Source organism: Idiotropiscis lumnitzeri, chromosome 7 (genome assembly GCF_059441095.1).
Source record: "Idiotropiscis lumnitzeri isolate Australia: NSW breed Sydney's pygmy pipehorse chromosome 7, RoL_Ilum_1.0, whole genome shotgun sequence".
Lineage (NCBI taxonomy): Eukaryota > Metazoa > Chordata > Actinopteri > Syngnathiformes > Syngnathidae > Idiotropiscis > Idiotropiscis lumnitzeri.
In genome coordinates this window covers 13,656,888-13,669,304 of record NC_142397.1, presented here as the reverse complement: position 1 = coordinate 13,669,304, position 12,417 = coordinate 13,656,888, and the positions used below count along the sequence as shown (strand labels likewise).

Genomic DNA, 12,417 nt, shown 5'->3' with positions numbered 1-12,417 from the left:
TTTGCTTCATCAATATTTGCGTAGCTCTTCCATCACAAGGCTCATGAACGCTTGTGTGCTCGTTTTTCAAGATTTTGGCAAGTGCTGTCTTTAGAATGTTTCCCTGACAAGTTTATCTTTATTGATGATGAAAAAAAAAAAACACAAGTGGGTTTTTTGTTTTATGATGGTAGAGGTTTCACGGTACTTACTATTTGTTTTTTTTTTAAAGAGTTTTTCAAACACATTTTTGGTCATAATAACTTCATTGCTGCGATACCTTGTGATAGTGGCAGATTCCTGCTGAGGTATAAATCTGGGTTAAATAACTGATGTCATGCACTGAACTCCATCCTGAACCCAGGATCCAAATGATGCCAGTCCATCATTCGTCAGTGGCCTGGGCACCTGTCCGTCATCGTCAGTCTATCATTTTTTTTTAAAGCCGACCCAAACTATAATTGTCAGTCTGTTTGTCCATCCTCTTATTTGAACTGGACTTCCGTCGCCGGTAAAATCACAGTTCATCACCGCTATTTAAGAACTGACAGATAATCTTCTTCTACTACTACTTAACTACATGACTTATTCGCAGCACAAGAAGTGTACTCAAGTAAAGAACCACATCACGTACCTTGAAAACTAAAACAAAAGATATTCACAATCATCTCTTTGACTCAAACATTCAAACAATATGATAAGTCTGAACACAACAAAGTTACATCACAGCATCTTTCTGTGGCAAAAATAATACCCTTATTGTTCACGTTTGTCTTAAAGTCAGAACTCATTTCTCTCATCTATTTGCCATTATTGGATATTCATATAAAATACCGCTGCAGTCCAAATGTTTAAGCGTATGTTCTATCATGTGCACGTGCCATCACCGCTCTCTCTCACTCGCTCCCTCCCTCTCCTTTCTCATTCATGCTCTGTCCTCCATTCACATGTTTCTGTGGCAACCAGTGTTACAGAGTAACTGACTGACCAAAAACAGAAATTGCACTCACTGTCTTGCTACTTCTTCTCTATTCTGCTCAACTCTCCGCATATCTTCCCACATGCAAAAGGATGTCTTTTGGACCCGACATTGAGGGCGTGCTGGCTCGACATCTCTGGCCTAGTTCCTGCCAAAAGTGTGTGATGTGGTTGAGGTCAAGTTTAGTCAGGTTTTCCACACTACGTTTATTCAAGCACGCCTGCCCTTCCTGAAATTTGGAAGTACAGAATTGTCCTGAAATGTAGGCATGATGATGAATGAAGAGAGGCCAAGGAAAATTAATTCATCTCCATATTTTTTCCTCTATAACCAACCAATTGTTACGTTTCACACTTTGTAACTGCCAATTAATTTCACAGATGTGTTTAAAGCGTACAGTGAAGCCTCGCTCTTCACAGGGCATTGTCGATGCCCTTCGAGAACATTGTGTAATTGCTGCATAAATCTAAAAACAACAACACCAAAATTCCGCTTGTATTGCTTTTATTTCTTCTGAGAGAAAAGTGAATTAAAAAAAAAAAAAGCACGACTACCTGGTATTTTCATGAGTGTACCAAGCCATAACGCAAGACTATGTTTATTGTAGGCAACCTCTACACACATGCGCACACAGATGTATGGATTTAAGGCCTTAGGGGGGGTCAGGAATGTTAAGAAAAGAGGAAAAAGAAAAAGCAGAGTTGTTGCTTGTAAGAGAAAAGAAAAGTATGACATGAAAATGAGCGAAACTAGTTACCTAACTAGTTAAACTAGTTAATGCAGGAAGTACAATGAATGTGCAACACTGACAACTTCATTTGTGGGCCTAATCAATGATATATATTTTTTTGTATTATTTTGTGCAGTCTTTAGTCCATTTCCACTGTTATACACGCCACAACATTAGATATGCCTGCACCTGAGTTGAGAGCTGTATGAAAAATTCTGCCTTTGCAAACATGCATCGTTTGCTCCGTTTTGATTGCCACTGACAGAGATATTCATGTCATGTCCAAGGTTATTTTAGAACGGAATTACTAAAACTAAAATGTGTTGTTGAATTTTCACTGCACATACCATGGTCTTTTTTTTTTTAAACTTGATCACGTATAAAATGAAAAAAAAATTTAAATAAAAAATTAAAACTAACAAACTTTCCCTGAAAACTAATTAAAACTAACTATGAATATGAAATAAAAGCTTACAATAATTAAAATGATAAAAACTATAATATCCTTGGTCATGTCATGTTTATTATTGTTGGAACTAAACAAGGTTAGTACTGCAACATACTGAGCATAGAGAGATTATTATTGGAAGTTGTGACTGTCAGGTGTCATGTAGTGCTGAATTTGAGAAGTCCAACCTCCCTTCACTAAAATTCCTAACGGTTGCATTATTTCATGAGGAAGGAAAGGCTTATGGAAGGGAAATTGTTTTCGAGCTACTTTGGCGGCATGCAAGGAATTTGACAAAAAATGAATGGAGATGGACAGAGAGAGGGCAAAGGAAGGAGAATTAGAAAAGAAATACTGGGTGGGAGAGACAGTTACCCAGAGGAGGTATTTCCGGAGTTCTATTGGGGTTAGAGACTTTGTCTGTGATGGCTATCTCTGGAGCCCAGTGCATTGTGGGATAAATTGCTGGACAGGAAGTGATGGGATTTCAGATTACATGCTGGCAGTATGACTTCATATGGAAGAATGGATGGGAGGCTCCTCCTGGTGTGTCTTTTGAATTATGTCTGGGTGACTGGGAACCGCGCACAATCAGTCAAACACACTCTGCAGAGAATCTTTTTGCATTGGTGGTGTAGCGGAACGTGCTGCGGCCTTTCATGGTGACGGTGTAGGTACGATTCCCGGCCAGTGCCGATCCCAAGCCTGGACAGAAACAAAATATCTGTGGCTTGCGTCAGGAAAGGCATAAAACTGTCCCAAACAAATCATGGCGATCCATGGTGGGATCAGAAGAAAGTCACAGTAATAAGAGAGAATCCCCAAATAATAACTATCAATTATCTGGGGTGAGTATGTTCGACTCCAAATTGGGACTTGCATTTACTCTGCTGTTTAAAAAAAAACCAAAACTTTTTCTTAAAAAACTGCGACATATCGTAGGCGTGATTGATGAACTACTATATAGTGGGTGTTCAAACAGGCTGTTTGTTCCTCTTCAGCCAACATTGTTTGATGTCAGGTTTTAAATGACTGGTACAATCAGACATTATTTTCTCAAAAACACTATTTAGCAGCTGGGAACCAGTCCTTGCTGTAACTCGCCTCTCAACAAAAGTCGTCTGAGATAGAAAATGGATGGAAGGATGAACGACCTGTTTTTTTGCTTAATATCATAAAACGTCTTGTAGTTTTCTTTGTGTATATTTGGGTGTATCTTACCAGTAGGGCATGTTCAAGATGCTTGTGTGTGTGTCCTCTTGTGTGGATTACAATAAGTGTGCCAAGAGTCCAAACCTCTCATAGACAAAGGCTCTTTTCTCTGCCATGTATATGCTGCTCAAAGACACACCAGTCCGCCTTGGGAGCATGAGCCTCTCTGGTTACCTGTGTGTTCTCAATCTCAGATGTTATACTGTTTCATTATCAACCGCAGCTCTGCCATTGACTTCCAGTTTGCAATTAATGTTCACACTGTTGTATAAACTTTCATTTAAAATCCTTATTGGGGAATTAAATTATAAATGTGATTGCACCTTGACCATGGTACTGAGATGGAGACGTATAAGCAGTGCAAATAAGCCTTTTCTTTATTATGGCTGCTGCCCCCTTGTGGACAGTACAGTATTGCAGTATAAGGTTTTTAGCCGGTGTACCACACAAATAAAAGGATGAGCTCATTGTTTGACATTTGATTGTAAAATGGATACAATTTACTATTTTGATGATTGACTTTAATTTCATAAAATATATTGAGATGCCGGACTGCTTTAGCTAGACCGCCCAGTTTGTGAGTTGTGGCATTACCTGTCATCATTCTTTCACCACATTGGTGACAAGCGCACACATCAGCAACACTTGCATGCCTGAAATCAACACGGCATCCATCCTTATGATTTTGTTACGCTTCATTGGGGTTGGTGTGTGTGCGCCCAAATATTTAAAACATCAAACACACCAGGTTGAAATGTGGCATAACTGCACAGGTGTGTGATGAGACATTTATTTTGAACTATGTGGGCAGTCATGCATCCACTGGTGCTGAGGCTACCAATCCCCCCCAACACACACACACACACACACCCACACCCCCCCACACACACAGACACATTGCACACCCTTCACTCCTCGCCTTGACACCTACACCGACTAACTTTCGCTCTAAAACCCCTTTCAACCTCTTTCCTGCCCAGGTAGAAAATACAAAAAATAACAGCCCACCCCTCCCCTAATCTGTGTGGATGTGCTGACAGGTGTCATCGGCCCACCTCCATGTTCATCTCCTCTGACTCAAGCCTGACTAATATTTAAGGTGCAGGGGTGGTACAGTTGGCAATGATGCACGTCTCATCGACTGACGTTGAGCAATATTTCTCTGATCCAGCTGGCATGTGGGCGGGAAAACCATCATGTTATACCGCATATAAAAAAAATATATCGTTGTAAGGAGCAGAGAAAATGCATATTTGCTTCAGCAGGTTGAATAGTCAGCCCACTTATGATACACCACATGTTTGCAAATTGGCATGCCGTTTATTGTGCATTTCTAAATCTACAGTATATACTGCGGTTGTGTCCAAAATGATTTCATAAATTTTGCCATTTTTTAAAATTATGTTATTATAGTATTACATAATTACAATTTTATACTGTAAGCAGTCTTTTGCCGCATTCTAAATGATCCTTATAACGTGCCTTCAGAAAGCGTGGAGACAAAGGGTATGCCTATACTTACGGGTTTTTTTTGGGGGGGGGGGTTCAAAATATAAAGTACATAATGTTTTATGTGAAGTTGATTTTCACCTCGCGAATTCCGTTTTGTTCTTTTTTTTTAAATTCTTTAATGTCACACAAGTGTAAAAGATGTCAACCACTGTTAGTCATAGTAATTTCTTTAGACCACCTTTGAACGTGGGTCTGCGCCCTTTATTGAGATTCTTTTGGGATAAGAAAACACAGGAAAAAAACACACTTGCGTAATTGCAGCTCACTGAAATGTTTCGTGAAGTATGTTTCGTGCACGATGGTCGTTTGAAACCGAAAGATTTGTGCATCATGAGACAACATGGTTACTTATATCCAAATATACAAGAATAAAAATAGAAAATATATACTCACCCTAAAGTTCCCTTTCCGCCCAATCACACATTTTTAAAATAGCTGGATATTTGTCCACATTTTGTATTACATTAGCAATAATTACTTATTACTATATTTATTAACAGCTTGCAGTGACCACTCTGCAATAAATCCTGTAGAGTGACAAGATATATTGGCAAAGAGACTATATTTGGAGTCTTCTCATAACTTTCATTCTGTAGTCCAAAAATCAAAATGGAATTTAATCTTTAGAAATATCAAATAAAAAGCAGACTTAGCATTTATCTACAGACATTGTATGTGATCTCTGTCAGCAGACCTTCAAAACCATGTATTGTTTTGTTGGCAGCAAGGATTAAAGGCCAATTTCCTGCCACAAGATTGACCTTTAAATGTGCTTCCCCGACCTTTCCTACCCTTGCCATCTGATCTCTGCTGGGAAAAAAAAAAACGAACCTCAATGCCTCCCTTGAGCGCCCTTGTTTTATTTACTAAGGCCTGAAAAAAAACTTTTGTCATTTTAAGTTTGACCAAATAAGTCTTATTTTCAGGGTTGCAGTTTTGAACGTTCATGTAAGCATTTATTTTTTTCGCGCTATGACTAAAAGTCTGCAAATATATGAGTTTTTCAATTGAAATATCCCTTATCCCCTGTACAAATTCTCAAGATGGATTTCCGGAATAGAGGTAAAATTACAACGCTGGTTTTTCATCATAAAGCAGAAATTTAAAGCTGATAGAGCTTCGTACACTTTGTTTTTATTGACACGTTTTCTGCAAATATCTATTTCCAATTCTCTTTTTGTCCTTTATTGGTTAAGACACTTTTTTCTATGTTCCCTTTTAAAGTCTGTTTTTCTTTCTTGATTTCTTCATTCACACATTCTTGAAACTTTGTTATAACCGTTTAACATTCATGATATAAAATCACCCAAAATATCCCTTTCACTTTTGGATTATCTTCACTAAGTGCATTCTTATCATAATGAAAGTGACCATATTGTCACAATAATATTAAAGGAATGTGAACAAAAGATTAAAGAAATAACCATGAAACATGATTTTTGCTGAACACATTCATAACTACACTTGAAATATGTTTTTTCAGGGTTTTTTTTTTGTTCGACAAATTTCTTGGACCAATTATATATATTTTTATGTAATAATTAATGATTAATATTTTTTTTTAACAGCACAATGGTCGGAAATCACAGTTCAAATACTGTCCTTTAGAGTCCATGAAAACAGAGGTCGTCTTTATGTATTAGCTGAAAATGCTACATGCCATATAATTCTTAAACCCATTAAATTTTATCTGAAAATGTATTCTTGGATCACAATCTTTATAGTTTTTTTTCCCACATCGATTATTGGGGGCGTTATAAGGCAATATCATCAGAATTGTTGTCACTTTCCAAATACTTCTTGACCTAATGTTTGCATCCATCCATTAAGGAGAAAGATGCTCTCAGTGAAACAACTGCGATCGCAGCTTTTGGATGTACTGGAAATAAAGAACTGCTATTATGCAATAATGAGTAACAATCTTCATAAACTGATGTGACGACAGATAAAAGGACGCCTCTGACCTGCTCCTCACATTTCCATCGATTATTTATGAGTGGATTGAGCCAGTCTGGCTGAGCTGAGCGGAGCTGGATGCTCGCTGCTAGCATCTGCTGTGCCTGCTGCCTCTCATTATACACACCCAAGGGGAGGGCTGTGACACACGCACACACATCAACCTGTGCTCGTCTCTTGCTTACATCATCCATGCAGTAGAAGATGAGGGTGCGTGCTCAAGTGTGTTTCGTCGCTGTGACTGAGAGTGTGCGCCGCACGGTGACACGCATGGTGTGACGAGGTGCTGACTTCAACTCACTCTGAAGACTGGAAGATTTTTATGAAAGACTGAATTTTTGGGGGGTGTTTGGTGTGGTTGATTTGGGGATTTTTTTTTGGGGGGGGGTGGAAAAGAGAAGACCAGCTTTATTTTCCAGCCGAAAGTATTTATGTCAGAAGAAGCAAAGAATCGGATGATGTGACTGAAACGCCGATAAAGAAGACCGCCGGTGATTTCGGGTTGTTCCTTGAGTCCAAGTGACTGAGCCAGACGCATCGCTTCGCATGTTGCAGATGGTTCGAACCTTAGCCCAGTTCAGCATTGCTCTGGAGGAAATGAACGGACAGAGCCTAGGGGATGAGGGAGGCGGAGGAGAGAGGGATGTTGGAGGCGAGGAACTCATGGACAGAACTGACGCTTTGGATCATTTCAGAAACAATAACGGGAATTTTAATGGCCATTGTGCTGCGAGACACCACTCTAATGGAGAGGTACACTCTCACACTTTTCTTCTTGTGCAGTTGAATTGAACTCCATCAAGCCAGTCTGTCATAATTATCTTTGTAGTTGCCCTTCCTCTTGATGTGCCCGTTTGTCTGACGGATGTTGTGTATTTCTTCTCCTTGTAGACTGAAATGGAATTAGAGCAGAAGTAAATCACATGGTAATCACTAACTCTCACATTGACTCCCACCTGTCTATTTGTCCGCGCTCATCTCTTTACACCTTCGTTCTCTCACATTTAGTGACAAAATGCTTTAGTCGTAGCATCCGCTGTGCATTATTTTATCACAAGATGGAAACCTTAAAGACTTTGCAAGCGAGAGACTTTTACATTAGTTGCGTGTGTACGTGCTAACACTGTCATTGATATAAGACAACCTATGCTAATCTCAAACACTCAGACAGTTAATCCTCATACAAGTGTGTTGCATGTATGAAGGACTGAAGTTAATCTTGTTGAGGGCAGGGAAATATTAATACTATTAGACTAATAATTTCCCCCAGATATATACTGTAAATCTTCCACACATTTAAATTAACATGTTGCTGACCTATCTGCAAAGCATTCTCAGATTAACCCTTTGTAAATTAGTTGCATAAAAAATCAGTGAGTATATATATATATATATATATATATATATATATTATAGTATATTCTTGAGGAGTGGCGTGCACAAATAGTGAAAAAAAACTCTTGTAGCAAATATTATATTGTATATTATAAATGTAAATTTTGTATAGTTGTCGCACAGTGTGTTTTTAAAATGGTTGTATTTTCAAATTTTTGAATGTACAGTTAGTTATTAGATCTTAATATCGCTAATGTAATGTGTTGGTCACTTTCTCAAAGTATTTTTATTCAAATCACATTGTGTTGTTTTTACTCTTAGACACCCATGTGAGGAGCTTAGTGATATTTTAGAAATGAGAAGTGATGATACAAATGTGGTTGGATCACTAACGAGTAGGTCACAACAGCTGGTGGCCTGCAAATGGCAATTAGTGAGTCAGGAGACACCCACGTGCTGTTGGTGCATGATTACATAACATAAGAGTAGCATGCTTTATGTTAACATCAGATCTTTGGATGAATTAAGGCACAAAATGTTTTTTGCAACCTGTTGCTGCATTAGTTAGGCTGTTGCTATGGGATGCAGTCAACAAGGAAACGGGGGGGTGGACAGTGGCAGAAGGGGTGTGATGACAGAAATGACTTGATCAGGTTTAACTGTGTTGCTGAGCTCACCAACTCACGTATTCTTACTCATATATACATGGCTGCAAAACTGTCAGAACATCATTAATAATTTACACCTGCCTATTAATGAGCATGCACAGATGTAACATTTTATTATTTTTTTAATCCAAAACACAAAACAGGATTTTTTTTAATTTTTTTTTTTACATTATCAAGGCCTACATTATAATGGTTAAATGTACACAGAATCTGCCAATTCTCCTTTCACCAGGGGAAAAAAAGTTTCATTCTGCCCTTTTCCATTCTTTTATATAAAAGTCGAATATAGGGAGGTTTCTCAAAATGCAACCATTTCTCCCTGTGACTCACAAATGATGTTGCGATCCCATATCTAAAATGATGAATTGAAGTTGTCTACTGGTGGTTTTGCATCAGTCAAGTAGTTCCAAGTTACAGCGCAGTGGAGCAGCATCAGACGTTGAAAACCATGTTGTCAATTAAATTTAAATGGATCCTGAATGTTCTTCTCTTTTGGGATATTTTTACTCGAGAAAACAACACAAAACCTCAGTTGGGGAAAAAAAGCGACATAAATTCAGAATTTGTGGCCTTGGTTGGTTGACCCCGCCATAAAATACAGCATGTCAATTCGACAGAGTCAATTTGCTTTGACTCTGGCCTATGCTGTCTTCCCCCTTTAAGTTGTTTAACACGTAGCTTCAATGTAGAGGAAGAACTTCCTTTAGGAATCAGCGCAATGCCTGTAAATTTTCAAGAGCCCACAGAGGCAGTCACACTTGCGTGCTTCATGCATTGAAGGCTCTCTTTACTCTCTCTCATAAGCAATGGCTGTCAACGGGCGGTCAATTCGTCTGAGGGAGAGAACAAAATCCAGTCGGCAGCCGCTTTATTAGTGAAGTTCAAGTTAATTATTAAGCTTAAAATGGCCAATCCTTATTGATGGAATATGGTAGCATGAAAAATGTCTCCTTTTCATCCATGCATACTAATCAAGGATGACACCACTCCAGTCACAAAGTCACAGACTCATTTTCACACTCTTTGTCATTATCAAACACTCAGACAAGCACAAGGATAGGGTGTCTCATCCCACAACCCGAATGAGGACATGGAAAATGGATGAAATATCAATGCAACAACGATTTGATATGCACAAATTTTTTTTCCCTTCCTTTATGCAATGGTCTTCCTGACTTTAGCTCCAAAGGTGTCTTTGCAGTCTCAGTCAGACCTTCCTCTTTCAGCGTTACCATGGTTACGTGGTTGCTACCAAACTAAAACGAGCATTCCTTGCATTATTTTGCCACTGTCTGCGTCCGAGCGCTCATGCGTGCGAACCTGCCATCTAATTGACAAAACAACAGGGATGCGCAGAAATGCCGTCTTTCAATGTGGTTGGATCACCTAAAGCAAGAAAAGCAATTTTTCAGTGACACCTGTGCCTTACAAACTCACACACATGCACACCGAAGAGATCCCTCCGCAAATGTATTTTTCAGTTATTTATAGAGCTTCATGGTGCTTGAGGTGCTTGTTTGTGTGTTGGAGGGTTTTGTCCTTTTCTCGGTCTCCTGATAAGTTTGGAAGCTTCGCTTGAGATGCACACAATTAAGACTCTTGACCTAAACTCACCTTGTTTCTGCAGAAACACATGACTGTTGAATATTTGTCATTATGTGAATGTCACAGTTCTCTTATCGATATTATGTAACATTTTAATCTGAAAAATTAGTATTTTAAAAAAGAATAAGAATTAAAAACCGAGATGCTGGCGTATGGCATTGATTTATAATTAAATTATTTCTTAGTGTCTTATCTTTTCGACCATTTCATATTATTAAAAAAAAAAAAACAGCACGATAAAAAGGGTTTATAATTTAATTAAATGCCTGACTTTCTCCTGTCTTTCCAGGACATGAGAAAGCATGTGATGATGACACTGCTGGACACAGAGAGATCATATGTGGAGTCACTACGCACTCTGATTCAGGTAACTCTACACACCCATATTACGTGGAACTGCAAATTCCTTTTTTTGTTTAGTGTTTTGACGATGACAAACACGCACATCACTGAGGACATAAATTACGAATGCAGGCAACAAAGGTGTTATGTAATCCACCAGCATTATCAGCACCCGTATATGGAAAGACAACAAGGTCGTCGCATTTTAATGTTTCCCACAGGGTCAACAAAGAAAAAATATTTAGGGGGTTATTAGTTCTCCCTCATCATTTTTGGGACAACTCAATATTTTCAATTTTGTGGGGACAATTTGGAGAAAAACCTTGTTCTGTTCCCTTGACTGTGCCCTAGTGCACAAATGCAAGGCCTGTGCTGCTGTCTGACAGCAAGCAGCATAAGTGTCATCTCAATTTTTTAAATTGAATTTAGTGGACTCATTTTAATCCTTCAAGGGGGAATTTAATTTACATTCTGCTGGAGGGTTTTGGTGTGCGCCGCAATGAGAAGCACACCAAACAGGCGTGCAGGCTTGGCAGGGGAGATGCCAGACAGACGGGGTGCAAAAATAGTGCTTCTCCCCTGAGCTGAGTCATGAGGGTTTTAGTGGTCTGCTCAAGGGCACCTTTACAGACTTGAAGACTATCATCTCTCCAACTGCATTGATTGATTTGATGTGATATCGCTCACGAGGATGATTTGAGTTGTCATGGTTGGTTTAACTTGTGATATTGATGATGTATTTTTCAAATCAGCCATGAGCCAATGAAACAAACTCTGATCTATTAATAGGCCGATTCAGGGTTGTGTCAAAGGATGTTGTGCACATTTGGATTTTCTCAATAACACATTTTGAAACAATTAAATTATATATTTTTTATTAAAAGACACAACAATTCACAAACTCCAAGGGCATTTACTGACACATTGGGCTGAACTGAATCACATAATGAATGTTTGCACAATAAGGGCAATAATGACTCCTTTCCACACAGTCGCTTTTCTCTATAACCAACACATCTACTCTCCGGCAACAAATGAACACACACACACATTCACACTAACAATCAAGTACACGTTACCTGTGCTCACCCTGCATTATGTGACCCCTTCCAAGAAGCCTAATTGCGCTCATACGTGTACACGCACATCTCTGCTCGACACTCACATTGCTGTACTTGTCCCGATGGGACCAACCGCTCACTTGTATGATTATGTGTGGCGTCAAAGTGATAAAATCATACTGTGTTCCCATGGCGACCCAGAGAAAGTGTTACCACAGTGACCGCACACCAAAGCTGCAGACTCCTGAGGAGGGTGTGCTCGTCTGAGACCACAGGCTCAATCTTTAATGGTGTTTGGAGCCTGAGAATTAAACATCATTATTTATATTTTTACAGCTAAAGCATAGTGACTTTTAAAAATAGAGAAAACCAGAGAAGATGCATATTTACCTGATGGGTCTGATAATGTTGGGTAGTTTAATTCATTTGAAATGCCCTCTATATCTGAATGCTCGGCTGAGTGTCGACTTTAAAAAGTCTGTGGTTATGCAACCACTAAAATCACCACATGCTTTTCTCATTGTTATCTATCATTGACATTAAAGGGAAAGTCATCGCCCAAAAATTATTTCAATAAAATGTTCTATGTG

General features: G+C 38.9%; 1 protein-coding gene across 1 annotated transcript in view; it reads left to right on the top strand.

Annotated features, from left to right (window-relative positions):
• Positions 1–12,417, top strand: part of arhgef17 (Rho guanine nucleotide exchange factor (GEF) 17) — a 48,856-nt gene that overhangs the window by 19,908 nt on the left and 16,531 nt on the right. Inside the window, exon 2 of the mRNA XM_088300236.1 lies at positions 10,714–10,791. Coding sequence (XP_088156362.1) covers positions 10,714–10,791 — 78 coding nt within the window. The remainder of the gene's footprint in view (positions 1–10,713; positions 10,792–12,417) is intronic.